The sequence below is a fragment of the Pristiophorus japonicus genome, chromosome 4 (genome assembly GCF_044704955.1).
Source record: "Pristiophorus japonicus isolate sPriJap1 chromosome 4, sPriJap1.hap1, whole genome shotgun sequence".
NCBI classification, from domain to species: Eukaryota; Metazoa; Chordata; class Chondrichthyes; family Pristiophoridae; genus Pristiophorus; species Pristiophorus japonicus.
The window spans coordinates 115,139,085-115,156,123 of record NC_091980.1 but is presented as its reverse complement, the minus strand read 5'-3'; the positions used below and the strand labels follow the sequence as shown (position 1 = coordinate 115,156,123).

At 44.1% G+C, this 17,039-nt stretch overlaps 1 protein-coding gene across 1 annotated transcript in view; it reads left to right on the top strand.

Moving 5' to 3' along the window:
* Positions 1-17,039, top strand: part of LOC139263037 (pro-neuregulin-2, membrane-bound isoform-like) — a 940,626-nt gene that overhangs the window by 843,210 nt on the left and 80,377 nt on the right. The window contains exon 4 of the mRNA XM_070878524.1: positions 16,502-16,615. Within this exon, the coding sequence (XP_070734625.1) occupies positions 16,502-16,615 (114 nt within the window). The remainder of the gene's footprint in view (positions 1-16,501; positions 16,616-17,039) is intronic.

Genomic DNA, 17,039 nt, shown 5'->3' with positions numbered 1-17,039 from the left:
ACAGGGCCTCATCATAGGCAGTCCCTCGCAATCGAGGAAGACTTGCTTCCATTCTTAGAATGAGTCCTTAGGTGGCTGAACAGTCCAATACAAGAGCCACAGTCCCTGCCACAGGTGAGATGTTGAGGGTAAGGGAGGGTGGGACAGATTTTCCGCACGCTTTTTCCGCTGCCTGCGCTTGATTTCTGCATGCTCTCAGCGATGAGACTCGAGGTGCTCAGCGCTCTCCTGGATGCGGTGGGGATGTTGCACTTTATCAGGGAGGCTTTGAGGGTGTCCCTGTAACGTTTCCTCTGCCCACCTTTGGCTCATTTGCCGTGAAGGAGTTCTGAAATGAGTGCTTGCTTTGGGAGTCTTATGTCAGGCATGCGAACTATGTGGCCTACCCAGCGGAGCTGATCAAGTGTGGTCAGTGCTTCAATGCTGGGGATGTTGGCCTGGTCGAGGACGCTAATGTTGGTACATTTGTCCTCCCAGGGGATTTGTAGGATCTTACGGAGAAATCATTGGTGGTATTTCTGCAGTGACTTGAGGTGTCTACTGTACATGGTCCATTTTTCTGAGCCATACAGGAGGGCGGATTTTACTGCAGCCCTGTAGACCATGAGCTTGGTGGCAGGTTTGAGCACCTGGTCTTCGAACACTCTTTTCCTCAGGCGGCCAAAGGCTGCACTGGCGCACTGGAGGCGGTGTTGAATCTCCTCATCAATGTCTGCTCTTGTTGATAAGTGGCTCCCGAGGTATGGGAAATGGTCCACGTTCTCCAGGGCCACGCCGTGGATCTTGATGACTGGGGGACAGTGCTGTGTGGCGAGGACAGGCTGGTGGAGGACCTTTGTCTTACAGATGTTTAGCATAAGGCCCATGCTTTCATACACCTCAGTAAATACGTCGACTATGTGCTGGAGTTCAGCTTCTGTATGCGCGCAGATGCAGGCGTCGTCCACGTACTGTAGCTCGACGACAGAGGTTTGGGTGATCTTGGACCTGACCTGGAGACGGCGAAGGTTGAACAGCTTCCCACTGGTTCAGTAGTTTACTTCCACTCCAGCAGGGAGCTTGTTGACTGCGAGGTGGAGCATGGCAGCGAAGAAGATTGAGAAGAGGGTTGGGGCAATGACACAGCCCTGTTTGACCCCGGTCCGGACGTGGATTGGGTCTGTAATGGATCCGTTGGTAAGGATCATGGCCTGCATGTCGTCATGGAGCAGGCGAAGGATGTTGACGAACTTTTGGAGGCATCCGAAATGGAGGAGGACCATAGGGCCTATAGACCAGGACACTATCATGGATATTTATGAGGAGCAGTGCCTGTTGCAGCAGGACCAGCTGCTTGCTGGATCAGGTGGCCATGCTTAACTTTTTTGCTGCAGAGGATATCATTCATATCTCTCAGTCTGCAGTGCAGAGCTGCATCAATGCCTTTCATACCAGAGCAAACTAGTACATTATCTTCCCAGTGGTTTCCAACAGCCAGATTGGGAGAATTGTGGAATTCGCAGCAGTGGCTGACTTCCCTCGTATCTGCGGCATAATAAACTCATATAGCTATCAGAAGACGAACAAGCAGCTTATATGAACAGGAGGGGCTTCCACTCCATCAATGTTCAACTGGTGTGCAGTCACTGCAGATGGATATTGCAAACCTGCATCAGTTTTGCTGGCAGCTGCCACAATGCCTTCATTCTGTGACACTCATCTATTGCCCCACTTTCCACCCATATCTAGGGGACAAGGAATACCCCTTCTACAGCTGATGACACCCCTCCACAACTTCCCCATTCCTGATCAATACAGGTACATGAGACCACCAGGGACATCATAGAACATACCATTGGCATTTGAAGCAAAGATTCAGGTGCTTTGATCACCCTGAGGCTCCCTACAATATGGCCCAGACAAAGTGAGCCACATCTTCGTAGTTTTCTGCATTCTATACAACCTAGCAATGCAAAGAGGGTTAGAGTTGGAGGAGGCCGAACAATAAAAGGACATCATCAGATAAGGAAGAATTGAATGAAGGTGAGGGAGAACCACGAGGAGGCCAAGCAGAATTTATTGCAGTTAGAAGAGCCAGGGAGCAGTTGATAGAGCAGCGCTTTCAGTGACCCCCTCAATCCCCTTACTTAAAAAGCCCTCAGTAACAATCCTTGCACCCCTTCACCACTTCCATGATTCTGTATTAAAGAACATTGCAACCATTCAGCCAACCTCTATGCCTGTGACTTTTTGACAACGCAGACTAAGAAACTGTAATGGGAAGAAACTATAGACCAAAATGCCAAACGTGATTAAGGTGTTGAATTTAATTCCAAACATAATATTATTGTGAATTATTTTGTCACCCAACTGGTCAACCTATTGAACTTTTCTTAAAGGAAGGTTTACTAATTCTGCTACTCCTATGTGGTGCTTTCCCAATAGCTTCAGCAGAGATGGTGGGGAAGGCTGCTGTTGCTCATGTGGGGACTCTTGAGATGCTTGTTGATGGCAGCTTCTGGCAGCTCGGGCCTCTGAGGACTGCTAGGACAGTCTGGCCCTGCTGATTTTCTGGCACCGTGGTTGGTATTGGTTGAAGAGGGGGCAAGGAAACTGATGTCTGACAGCCTGAGAGAAGGTAACACATGCCACTGCCACTGTCACGTCCATGGGACTCCCATCAGCATTTCCATCGATCTGCCAGAAAGCAAACTGCAGGAGGTGAGTGACGCCTTTAAAACCCCCATCCATTTGCTAAGTTCTTATGTCAAATGATTTTGCCCAAAAGGAACTGGATTGAGACTGCCCAAAATCCTTTGACATAAAGACCTTTACAACCAGCAGCCAGAGGATACTTTAATCCCATTGTCTGATTTGGATTTGTACCCAGGTCTCCAATGTAAAAGGCAATATCTAACTAACTGCAGTACTTTTATGACATCACCAGTATTGGAGAAGACAGAAGCCCTAGAAATTCAGGTGATGCCCATCTGGACTCTCCTTAACCCTGTACCAAATCCCAGGGATGGGATCATTTAAAAATTTGGGGCAGGTGCCCTGCATAACCAATGGGATTTTACAGTGACTTGCCAATTTGTTGAGGAGGGGCACAGGCTGGGCTTCTTCCTTGTGGGTGGGCCTAATATCCAACCAATAATCGACCTGTCTCGGATTGATTACGTTTCGATATAGCAATGTGGGGCCCACATATGTGCAGGCGTACTGACTGGTGACAATACAAGAGGAATAATTGTTGGGATTTCCAGGGAGCCTCAAATTCCTCCAATCCTACCCCCAAAAGTGACATCAGGATATGGGGGATGCAGGCAGAAGAAGCCCCCTCTTTGGTGGAACTCTTCGAGAGCCAGAAAATGGGTTCCTTCCCAATTTCCTCCCCCCTGCCCCCAGTGCACTTAATTCCTGCCTTTAAATACCAACCATTTTCCTAGAGACTTGAAGGATGAAATTGTGAGAGATATGCAGGCATGGCTGTGGGTTTTTGTATGTTCTTATTGAAATCCATCTACTTATATATTTCAGTTTTCAATTTGTTTTTGGACTTTCCAGAGCTCTATCACTGCCATTGGGTTCAAAGCTTTCACTGACATACAACTCAATTTAAAACAATCTGTTGTGAGCGAAACAGCAAACACTACAGTTAAGTCATGCACTTCATGATCGGGCCATATTTTAAGTACATTTCTCAACTACCTTCATCAGCCCTCTTTCAGGAACTTTCATTTCTGATTGTCTACTGTTTATTCTGCCCAGTAAGCAAATTTGCAAACACTTTAAATTGCGTGTAAATGCAAAATGTCCATCTGTCAATACTGAAAGCACAGCAAAGAGTTTCCAATCTTCATGCTTCCAGTAACACAGTGCATATCAATATGATTCAGTTCCAAAGCAGACGTTACTGACCTTGAATTTTCTTGTGATTTCTGCTGGACTCCTGCAAGTGAGAGTCCTGTGGAATGTGTCAGAAATCGGCACCCAGTTACAGTGGATCCCAGCTAACTCTGGGAGATCATGGTCAGTATTGTAAGAGATTGTAAGGGATTAAATCTTCACTCACGCCTTATCAAAGGGGAAGAACTAGCGGGGGCGAGGACTTTGTTTGTTAATCCTTCCCGCTTTCCAGGAGAGACCCAGCACAATACTGGAGAGCGTTATGCCAAAATAGATAAGACGTACTGGCCTCCAAAAGATGCCTGTGAGCCCATTGGAGAGGAAGGGGGATCTAAGGAGAAAAAGCAACCTGGACCTCTGAAGATAAAGTTAAAACTTTTTAAAACTTCCGGATTGGCCCTCTTCCACAGAGAGGGAGTCCATGAGATCTCTGCGGGATGGGGTTCTGCTCTCCTCCGCCCCCCAAAATGACCAGACACTGGATTTCCCAGCAGCATGGATTTAGGAAAGGGAGATATGCCTGAGTTACAGATGCCCCACACCCCCATGCTAATTTGGTGACCTGCACTGGCACTGATGGACACAATCGCCACGTAAACACCGGGATTCTGGCCTATGAACCTCTGTTGCTGTTGTGGGATCCACAATAGTAAAACACGTCAAAACTAAATTTGGTGCAGTGTAGAGATGGGACTTGATTATTTTATGGTATTTAGCTGTTTTTACACTTTTCTTGGAACTGCAGGCAATATTTATGCTGCTTTTTGTTATTTGTCTCATTTAGTGTATTAAAAGGACTTTACCATGAGCTAAAAAATAATTTTATTCTATTTTATACCACTCTTTATATATTGTCAGTCATGCTGCAATAAGTAATTTACTTCCTAAAATGCCAATCAGTGTGTGCCATCATCATTATTATGTCAAAAACTGTACAATTCTTCTGAGCCATTAGCCTTCTGATGATTCTGACAATTCTTTTCTAAAGTGAAACCATTGCAAAAGCTCATCATGTGCAGATGTATTGTTTAGAATAGCTTACAAGTAGATGGGTAATCAGTTTTTGTTTCATGCAAATATTCTTTCAAGAGATTTGCCCCATTTTTGCCAGTGTAAACCAGATCAAGTTACCCCATTTATTATGACAGTGCTATTTCTGCCCCAGCAATGAGATATTTGTGGCTCAGAATTACATGGAGCTTAGTGTCACACCCGAGTGACAGCATGTGCCTGACCTCATCACCATGCTTTTGTAGATTGTGGCGTCAGTTAGCACAGAACTGTTTACCATGATCCATAGTCACTTGGTGTGCTTTCTGTATTTAAAACATTTCAGCAGTTTCCAGCATTGTGATGTGCAAGATAATTACTCATGGGTTAGTCATGTTAGTACTTAGTTGCCATTAGATACTTTACCAAGCCTGACAGTCACAGGGAAAATTGGAGCCCTGCTTCTTCAGTGGTTTGGATTCTGCAACTGAAGCTTACTAATGCATGCAAAAGTTTAATGTGAAATCTCAGGAATGCTATAATTAACATGTCGTTGTAGTTTTCATAGTCTGTACATATTCAATCAGATTGAAGGTTCAATGCATTAACTTTTGTATTAATTCTTTGGTATCTTTAATGCTTAAAATACAAACTAATAGATCAAACAATTCCTTAGCATAACAGCTGCATCACTGTGTTCTTAAAACGCAAATGCTCTGGGATATCATAGTATAGAAATGCATCTGCAAATTATATATTACACAGAATAATAAATGAATAATAAATTCCTCCAGATATGCATAATGAAGCACATACTATTTCCCTCTTCAATATTTCAACAACAACTTAGATTTATATAACACTTTCAACATAGTAAAACATCCCAAGGCACTTCATAGGAGCATCATCAAACAAAATCTGAAACCGAGCCACATAAGGAGATATTAGTACAGGTGTCCAAGGCTGAACCATTTCAGTTACTTCATCAATGACCTTTCTTCCATCATAAGGTCATAATTGGGGATGTCTGCTGATGATTGCAGTGTTCAGTCAGGCTTGGGCTGATAAGTGGCAAGTAACATTCACGCCACACAAGTGCCAGGCATTGTCTATCTCCAACAAGAGAGAGTCAAACCACCACCCCTTGACAGTCAACAGCATTACCATCGCCGAATCCCCCACCATTGACCAGAAACTTAACTGGACCAGCCACATAAATACTGTGGCTACAAGAGCAGGTAAGAGGCTGGGTATTCTGAGGTGAGTGGCTCACCTCCTGACTCCCCAAACCTTTTCCACCATCTACAAGGCACAAGTCAGGACTTGCCTGAATGAGTGTAGCTCCAACAACACTCAAGAAGCTCGACACCATCCAGGACAAAGTGCCCACTTGATTGGCACCCCATCCACCACTTTAAACATTCACTCCCTCCACCACCGGCGCATGGTGGCTGCAGTGTGTACCATCTACAAGATGCACTGCAGCAACTCACCACTGTTTCTCCGACAGCACCTTCCAAACCTGGGACTACCACCTAGAAGGACAAGGGCAGCAGGCACAGGGGAACACCATCACCTCCAAGTTCCCCTCCAAGTCACACACCATCTTGACTTGGAAGTATATCACCGTTCCTTCATCGTCGCTGGGTCAAAATCTTGGAACTCCCTTCCTAACAGCACTGTGGGAGTAACTTCACCACAAGGAATGCAGCGGTTCAAGAAGGTGGTTCACCATCACCTTCTCAAGGGCAGTTAGAGATGGGCAGTAAATGTAGGCCTTGGCAGCGATGCCCACATCCCGGAACTATAAAAAAAATGATAACCAAAAGCATGGTCAAAGAAGTAGGTTTTAAGGAGTGGCTTAAAGGAGAAGGGAGAGGTAGAGAGACAGTGATATCTATGGAGGGAAGTCCAGAGCTTAGTGCCAAGGCAGCTGAAGGCATAGGCAGCAATGGTGGAGCGATTAAAATCGGGAATGTGTAAGAGGCCAGTGGCAATGAAAAGTATTCTTGCATACTTTAACCAAAGCAGTGATTTTGGAAACAAGATAGTTGATTAAACAAAGCAGAAATAATAATCAAATCATCATAATGGACTCCACTCAGAATGGGAAATTGACAGGTTTATCTAAAGTGCAGTATCACATGTGTTATCCTTCAATCAGCCTACTCTCCTCAATCCTTTATCCAACATGGGTGGAGTCCATTTCAATTATGAAATCATTGTTTGTAACACAACCTTTTTGAGGGCTCAGCCAGTAGTAGAACATTTTCCATTGCCACAGAAATGCTTCACATGTCCCTTGTTTCCTCTACTGGGTCAGGCTGTTTTCAGTGGTACTTGAACATGCAAGAGGAAAGTTGTCTTTTCAAAGTCTTTTATTGTTGTCTGGGCAGCTTACAATGTTACTGTCTATGGGATGGGTAATTCAAAATAATGTCACTTAATTATCATTCAGTGCTTGAAAGCAGGGTGCAGTATTTGAGAGTTTACTTCCATACGGCTTAGAGGCTGCGAGATGTGTTCCCATCGAAGAAACCCAAATTCCAGCTGGTGTTGAGCTGCAGGCATTCCTTCACTGATGCAAAAGACCATCATACTTGTGTCTGCATGCAATGCTCATGAGTAAGGGTTTCTTATATTCAGGAAGGAACTGCCTTTGCTCCAGGGTTACTGTTCAGATTTAAAAACATTGGGCCTGAATTTGTGCTCAAAGGCTTCACCCGGGTGAATGCCTCTAAACCACAAGAGAAGTACAAACCTACCTGATGACCCCGGAGGATCGTAGGCTCATGCTCCTGGGCCTCTATATGTACGCATGCATAAAGGCCCACGTATCCCAGATTCGCAAGCACCCCTAGGATCACGTGGGCCAGGCCAGCCAATGAAAAAGGGGATTCGCATTATGCTTCTGGGGATTCCATTTTCGTACAGAATCCCCATAAGCATGAATAGGATTCCGTTTAAAAACACAAGTACACACCAGTTAAATAAAAATAAATCATTACATGTTCAAAATTAATTTAAATACAATTAAATTAAACATTTACAACCAAAAATTTAATTTTTTGAAAAATAAATGTCATCGTTTTAAAGGAGCTTAAAATAACCAAAAAGTTTTTTTTAATGTTTAAATAATTTAAAAACAAATAAAACATTTATTTGAACTCTTACACTGTTAAAAGCAGGCCTTACGCCTGCTGTTACCAGGTGTAAGGGTTTCGTGGGCATTCGCTGGGAAATAGTTGGGCAATTAGGCCAATTCTCCGCCAGTGAATGTCCATTTCCCAGGGATGTGGTGGGATCTGTCAAGCTGAAACTTGATAGATTGCATGTTCTGGATTTTCGCGCATGCACAGCACATACAGAAACCACAAACTTGTGGGGCACGTACAGCCGCGCACGTGGTCATAGACTCCGGAAAATCCGGCCATTAAATCCCAGAATGTGAAGGAATTAAATGGGTGAAATATGCTGTCCTGTGATACACTGGAGCACACCACAATTTTTATACAGTAAATTCTCTCAGGACTGCATGTTTCACATTTCTGCTTGTGACTATTTTTACTTAAATACATGAATTAGGAGAACAAGGATTTTGAAAATGGATGTGAGGGATTGAGGCAGTAAATCTCAAAGGCAGACTAATAGATTTCATTCATTCAATTAGTAATGGTAGGGAAGAGCCACATGGCTGGGGAAGTGCTTCCCTGGACCTACCGCTAGGCAGATGGAACGTCCCCCTGAATCAGGATAGGCCCATTTAAAATTCTAATAGGGGTCCTATGACGTACAAAATAAAAGAAAGGGTTATAGTTTTAGAGAAGGTGTAGAAACTTACAAGGGTATACAAAAGTGAGGAAATTTTTGAGGGGCAATGGATAACATTAGACTTGGTAGGTGAGCAGGTCTGTGATGCTGGGTGGATTAAGATTGGTTGATATAGTAGGAAAGATAAGAACATTTGTGACATTACCCACGAGATTATATTAACAAACAGATACCGGGCTCTGTTTACCAAAGCAGAAGGAAACAAGGTCTCAAGAGAGGCAGATGGAAAAACAGAGACTGAACACCTGTAAATCAAGTTGATTTTGTGGGAGGGATAAGCTACAAAATGAACAACTCTGGTTAGGCATCTCAAATATGAAAAAAATCCAAAGTAGCATTATATTATAAACCTCCAGGTCAACATAAGAAGGAGGAAAATTTGCTCTATGACAAGATAGTATGAACAGGAAAGTTCCGCTGGTCGAGCTCCCAATAATCAAAATCGATTCTATTATTTCTGGGTCGGGAGAAGTAGAGTCGGATGCCTAGGGCTCGGGTTAAGACCATACTGTTTCTGGTTTGAGAAACCCAATGCAAAGTAGTCAAACCAGTCAGGGCAGTGGATTCTGAGGAGGCAGCCCAAAAATTATAGAATGAGTAGGATAGAATAAGTAAATGAGCAGAAAAATGGAAAGTGAAATTTAATTCGACAAATGTGAAGTATGGCACATGAGAAGTGGGTAAGTGATACATGCACCTCTGAATAGTGTTGAAATAGCTCAGGATGAAGATGAAACAAACAGTGACATCTCTGTTGACTCAAGACTGAATATGTCCAACAAAAACAAAGCAGCAATCAACAAAATCAATAGAATATTAAACTACATAAGCAAAACAATAGAATATGAATCTGATGACATTGTGACCAAACTGTATGGTGTTCTGGTCAAACCATACCTTGAGTATTTTGTCTTGTTTTGGTCACCAATACACTAGGGAGATATTCAGGCACTGGAGGCAATGCAGAGAAGATCCACAGGGCTGATCCCTGGTCTGAGTTACAAGAAAAGACTGGATAATTTTGGGATTTTCAGCCTGGCAAGGAAGTGTATAACTGGTGCTCTTATCGAGACAATTAAGGGAATGGAAAAGATAAACCCAGAATATTATATTAAGTTAAATAGTGAGAGTAGAATATTATATTGAGTTAAATAGTGAGAGTAGGACAAGAGGACATAGATTCAGATTAGTAAAAGCTACATTTAGGACTGATGTCAATAAACCATTTACACAAAACAGTGATCAACGTATGGAATAGATTTCCAGGAAGAACAATGGAGATGAAAACCCTGGAATCTTGTAAAAAAAAGCAATCGAATGCTGAAATAAGAGGAACATTAAGATCATTCTCGGTGGATGAACTAAGATTCGCAGGATGGCTTTCTTTATCCATAACTATCTTATGATCACTGCAAGTGTAATGGAGTTTGCATAACCTGCTATTTTCATTCCCACTGACTTACTTGCTACTTGCTCTGTAATGTAATATCAGTTCAATGGATTTTGCATATATGTTTTGCGTATACTAATTCCTTCCATGTCCATATCTAAAGAAAGAATTGCATCTTCCTCAGGACATTGTAAATGTTTCACAGCCAATTAAATACTTTTGAAGTGTAGTGCTGTAGGAAAACATGGCAGGCAATTTGTGCCAGGCAAGGGTCCCACAACAATGAGATAAATGATCAGATAATCTTTTTTTAGCGGTGTTGCTAGAGAGATAAATGCTGGTCAGCATGTTGGCAGAATTCCTCTTCTCTTCTTCAAATAATGCCAAGGGATCTTTTATATCCAGCTTAGAGGACAGACGAGGCCTCGCATCAATTTCTCATCCAAAAGACAGCACCTCCAACAACACTGCACTCCCTCAGTATTGTATTGAACGCAAGTTTCAGACTAGTTCATGCCCTGAATTTCTGGACTAGGGTTTGAACGCATAATCTTCTGACTCAGAGGTGAGAGTGGTACCAGTGAGCCAAGGCTGACACCTATATGTTCCGTGCTTTGACTTTACAGTAATTATATTCATGACATACCTTTGTGCTCTCTTTCAAATCCTGCTACTTCTTCTGGCCAGCTCGCCTGAATAGTTGGCTCTTTGCCTCCAAAAGTATTCACTCCACAGGAGATGAATGAACTTTTCTACATTATACACTAAGTAAATTCATTGTGGTTGGCTATTAGATTTTTTTTTAATAACATCAATGAAAAGTGTTCAAATTTGAAGGTTAGCACCATTTTTTCATCTGCTTAGGCCAAAATTGTGCTTGGGTGCTCAATACTCCGTCTGGAACGGGCATACGGGAAGCTCCGTGAGCTTTGGAGCTCTGATAGGGTTCAAGGTTTTTGGCTTTAGTTTTCTTTGAAATCAAGTTTTTAGTACAGAATTCTGTCTATAAATGTTTGCTGACAGTTTCATGATGTTTTTCTCTCTTTCTCTGAATGTATATTCAGAATCTAAACAAGCTGAATATTGTTTGCCAAATCACTGGAAAGATGAGTAAATAAAGCATGTACATAGCAAAACAAAAGAGCTGAAAAAGTGACATGAAAACAGAACTCCTGCGAGACAAACTTTCATGAAAGCTTAGAGAGCTACAAGGCATCTACGAGAGTCCTTAGCAAGTTCAGCTTCGTAATAGAGGCATTTCAAAAACGACCCTATCATAGTTTTTATATGGCTGAGATTGTGCAAAATGAAAGAAGACATGCCAGGGAGATCAGCAGGCAATAGAGCCAACCTGCTTGCACCTGTCATTATGCTATCATGCATATCTTCAGGTCCTGGCACACGTGCCTGGCAATAATAGTGAGAAACCAGCTCTACAGGCTCTGGGTCAGCATGGCATCAGTTGTAGATCTGTGCCATCTTCTGCATGGACAACTTGAATCAACTTGTACTCTAAGGATGACGTTACTAGTGACAGTGAAGGTTATCTCCTCCCTCTGCCTATTCGCTGCCACCTTCTGTTAGCCACGCTGCATTGCTGCCCTTCGGAAAGGGAGCTGTAGAGTGGCAAACCATCTCACACCCACCTCATGTAATAGCAACCCACTCTTTCAGGAACCAGACAGGGGATTTGGGTGCTGTGCCGTTCCATCACTTGCTTACAGACTCCATATTCTGCAGAGACAGAAAAATGAGATCGTCGGTGAGTGAAGGAATGGTGCAACACCCACATTCCCTTGTTTGGTGCCTGGCAAAGTGACTTGCCACAACATGAATTGAGTACGAGTATGTGTGCAAGTGAATGAATGGTGCAGCATTATTTTGACAGCCATTTCTTTGCCTGAGACTGTAGTGTATGTAGGCACCTTTAGTAATGACTCCACGAGGCAGGGTATGATACTTAAACTGTGTAGACCTGTAGTCCTTTATTTGCAGTTCCTGAGTGAGGACAACAAGCTGTGAGTTCCTTTTTATACTGGGTTACCTGCAGTGCGCAGGTAACCCTTAGGACTCCAGCAGCAGCACCCTCTGGTGTACAGGTAAGGTGTGTACAGTGTAAGGGTACATTCAGTGTTGCATAACAGTGTTACAGACGTCACACAGTAAACAGGCGTGCATACACAACAACACTCCCCGCTAAGCATTTTTCATATCCTTATTGTCATGCCCAGGGGAGTTGATCAGTGGTGGGCTATGGGCAGTTGTGGTGAAGGTTGTGTGGTTGCCAGGTGTGACCCCTGTGCTTGAGGCTGGCCTCGTACATTTTTCCTCCCTCACACACACACCATATGGGTGTCACTGTGACGTGGGTAGTTCTGGGCAGGGCCACAAGACTGGGTGGGCTCCTTGTCCACCATTGTTGTGGGGTGGTGGGCAGGGCCACAAGACTGGGTGGGCTCCTTGTCCACCAATTGGGATGAGGGTCAGATCATCCCAGGGTTTGCCAGGGAAACTGGAGGGTATTGGCCTCATGCTCCTGGTGTTGGCCCTGATGGCCAGGGGTTGTAGGGCTGGTCTGGTGCAGGTTGCCATTGGTGGTGGCTGGGCTGCCCATTGACCACTGTCCCTGTAGTGGGTGTGCTATCACTGGCTGTGTATGTGTCCTGCAAGGGGCATCACTTTTGGGTGTCCTGGTTTCAACAGACATGGTTACATTAGGCATTTCACATTCTCTATCATTATTGTTAAGCATAATAAACTTGTTCTTAACCTTACTGACACCTGCATTCATCTCATTAGTCACATTAGTTAAACCAGCATCACAATTCATGGTTACATTGCATACATTTTCATACTTGCACCCTTCAATTGCATCTTTAGCTTTAAAGTCCGTGAACTCAAATAGTTGAAATTTCCCCTTTAAATTTTTTTGGTTACCGATCTCCTTTAAGGGAGCCTTCAAATCCGATTGGCTGCTCGGTGTAATGTGATGCTCCTCCAATGCTCCTCGAGGTATGGCCGTGGCCATTTTGATTTTAGGTTCTGCTGCTTGTGGTGCGGCAGCCATTTTCTGGCCCTGCTGCAGGTGGGCTTTTCTTCCACAGGTTCAATCCTGGATGTTGGGAATCCATTTCTTTCGTCGATGTTCACCTCTTGGAGTCCTGCCTCAGCCCGGAAAGTGGAGTTTGGATCCTCAGTCCTGGAGATTTCACCGGGGTGCTGTGGAGTCGTTGCCGCGCTGTCGAGCTGGACAGTGGAACCTCAGGTTGCAGCGATGGATCCTTGTTCGAGGTCGATTGCCAGAGCCCGGAGGCCTGGGAGCAGCTTCGCTTGGACAGGATGCCATTGTGGTCGATTGGCAGGATTCATCCAAAGTTCTTCAAAGGTCGTTCAGCTCATCATAGACTGGCTCGCTCCTGTGTCGCTCTCCATAGAAACTGGGACTCCGTCGATGTCTACTTCCATCGCCCACGGAGAACTTTCGGTGGAGCAGGTATGAGTTCCATACTCTTCTCCCAGGGGTTGAGCAACTTCACCTTCCTCTGTGTCGGAGCCCTGGTGATCAGCCAACTCATCAGAGACGTGGTGAGTAAAGCTTTTTGTGCACATCCTTGGAAGATGCCTTTTCTCTTTGCATGTATAGTCTTTGTAGCGGCACTGGTGGGCCCTGTGGTTTCCTCCACAGCACCAGCACGGGGCTAGCAGGTTTGCCCCATGTGGCTGATTCAGGATTGCGGGACTTGGGGCAGCATTTCTGCCTTTCGAAGTATCCGTGCGGTGCACTACGCTCGCTGGTTTAGAGTCCCTTAGTGCTTCATTTAGGTGGTCGCCAAAGTCGCTCATTGCAGCCAGTCTCCTTAAGTGTTCCAATCTTTCTACAAAAGCATCCCAATCTTCCCCATCGGTAAATTGCTGAAAGATGCTGAGATTCGACATGCTGAGCGTGTGGTTCGTGACCTCGTATTCCCGTTGCCAGTTATCGTGTATGTAGGCACCTTTAGTCATGACTCCACGAGGCAGAGTATGATACTTAAACTGTGTAGACCTGTAGTCCTTTATTTACAACTCCTGAGTGAGGACAACAAGCTGTGAGTTCCTTTTTATACTGGGTAACCCTTAGGTTTCCAGCAGCAGCACCCTCTGGTGTACAGGTAAGGTATGTACAGTGTAAGGGTACATTCAGTGTTGAATAACAGTGTTACAGACATCACACAGTAAACAGGCGTACATACACAACAGAGACAGCATTTGGAAAGTCTGAAATCCATTTAAATGGTTTACAATATTATAATAAAGGCATATAAAATTTATGTTCCCATATGTGGACGCACCTTTTAGTGACTGTAAATCCCTTTAATTTTCCCAACCCCTTTGGTGAGATCCCATCACATGATCCCAATTTAGGCTAGCACTTCACCTGCATATTTTATTAGGTCTGACCATGGGAAATCTCAGGCGATAAACCCACCCGGAAAGCAATACGCATAAAGATCGCCTCTCCGTTAATTAATGCCTTTTTTTAAGCCATGGAAAATCATGTTGTAAAGTCAAACGAGATTGTTTTGAAAAACATTATCTGAATAAATAAGATTTGCACACAGTCTATCAGACGTCATAAATTTAGATGTGTTTTATGTCTAGACTAAATAGAGTACATAAACCAAACCATAAAATACATGAACCACTCATTAAAATACATAATTGAAGGATCACTGGCATCTTGGTGAAATGATATGGATAGCATTTTGCTTGGTGTTTATAAGCGAAGATAAAACATTACTCTGCCACTAACTGTGTCCACTGAACAATTATGCAACATATTTTTTGTGATCAAACATGTAGCTAGAGGGTTATTTTATCCTATTTGGCAAGAAACTGACAGGATTGGGTCAGACGCTATTTTATACTCTACATAATTTTACTCAGCAGGTCACAAAATGGGTGGCCAATCTGATCCCAGTGGTGTCAGCTGTGGCTCAATGGGTAGCACGCTTGCCTCTGAGTCAGAAGGTTGTGGGTTCAAGTCCCACTCCAAGGACTTGAGCACATGTATCTAGGCTGAAACTCCAGTGGAGTACTGAGGGAGAGCTGCACTGTCGGAGGTGCAGTCTTTCGGATGAGACGTTAAACCGAGGCCCCATCTGCTCTCTCAAGTGGATGTAAAAGATCCCATGGCACTATTTCGAAGAAGAGCAGGGGAGTTATCCCCAGTGTCCAGGCCAATATTTATTCCTCAATCAACATAACAAAAACAGATTATCTGGTCATTATCACACTGCTGTTTGTGGGATCTTGCTGTACGCAAATTGGCTGCTGCGTTTCCCACATTATAAGTGACTACACTCCAAATGTACTTCATTGGCTGTAAAGCGATTTGATATGTCGGGTGGTCGTGAAAGGCGCGATATAAATGCAAGTCTTTCTTTCTCTGGAACTCCCTCCCTAAACCTCTCTACCTCTCTTTCCTCCTTTAAGATGCTCCTTAATACCTACCTCTTTAAACAAGTTTTTGGTCAGCTGCCTTAATTTCTTTGTGGCTTGGTGTCAAATTTATCTGTTTTGTCTTGTCACATTGTCGTGAAGCGCCTTGGGACGTTTTGCTACATTAAAGGTGCTATATAAATAAAAGTTATTATTATTTCTTCCATCAGTTTCTCACTGGGTGGGTTAGGTTAAAATATCCCCATAGATTCTGCAGGCAAAAGAATATCACTCTAACTGTACAAAATGATTAAGCATGAGAGAACAGTCTGCTTTGATTTGTATTGCAATGGTTTGGTTTTGATCTGTTCTCAACTAAACCTATTAAATCTCAAACTTCCCATCACGCATCTTCAGCTCAAAGATCGTGTAAATATCTGACTGAGTCTTCTTCCCAGGATTCCCAAGTTGTCACTGAATAAACAGTATGAATTCCATCAAATAGTAAGCAAACGGTCACTTTTCATGTGGCCTAGTGACAGCGTTCAAGTTTGAGAAAGGGAAGGGCAAGTTTTGTCCAAGGATAATGTTCTCCGAATGAAAAACGTTACTGATACAGCCAATAACAGTCTAAAATGTCATTTGTAATGGAGAGACATTCAAAGCATAAAGTAAAATATGTAACAGCTTATGAATATTTTGAGACATAATTAACAGTCTACAGGCACTTCTGTTATTAAATCTGTTTCAGAGAAAATTAAAATAAAGTAAGAAACAATAGTCAAGTGCTTTAAGCTACATTTTTTGTGAAAGTTTTGCACAGCCCTGAAATTTTCTCAAAGGAGCCATTTTATTCATGGCTCTTTAAGCATTATCTGTATATATTTTGGGAAATTGCCCTCTGCGGCAAACGGGGCACACTTACCAATCCATGTGGTGGAGACGCGACCGATATTGAGCACTTTAATTTTTGTTTTGCAGCGGGGCGGTTTTCCGGGCAGCTGCGGGACAGAAGTGCCGTTCTGTCGGGTCGGCCGCCGCTCCGAGTCATCAGCGCCGCTGACACATCACAACATCCCTCCCCTTCAGTTAAAGGTGAGGGCTGCTGCGAACTCTGCATATATTTTAGTTCGTTCCACTGTGGGAGGGTTTCGGCCGGGCAAGCGGCCTGGCACCCAAGAGGGGGTGCCGGGTTGTCTGTTGGCGGCCCGGCCGAACCCGTGGCTACCATTGTCGGGCCGACCTCCCAGTCGACTGACAGTTAAAATAAAATGGAGGTGCTGGCATTGTGCCCTCCCCTTTAAGGGCGGACGCACCACCCAGGCACACACAGCTTCCTGCAGGGGAAATTGTCAGTGGCACCGACTGGCGGCCGCTCCACTCCTACGGGGCAATTTCTCGCAGGACAATTTCCCGCGGGGGTCAGAAAGGTGGTCACCACCGATCGGTGTGGGGTCAGCGTTTGCCCATTCCTGCCACTCCAGGCCCGGGGGCAATTTAGGATGGGTCGGCCCATCCC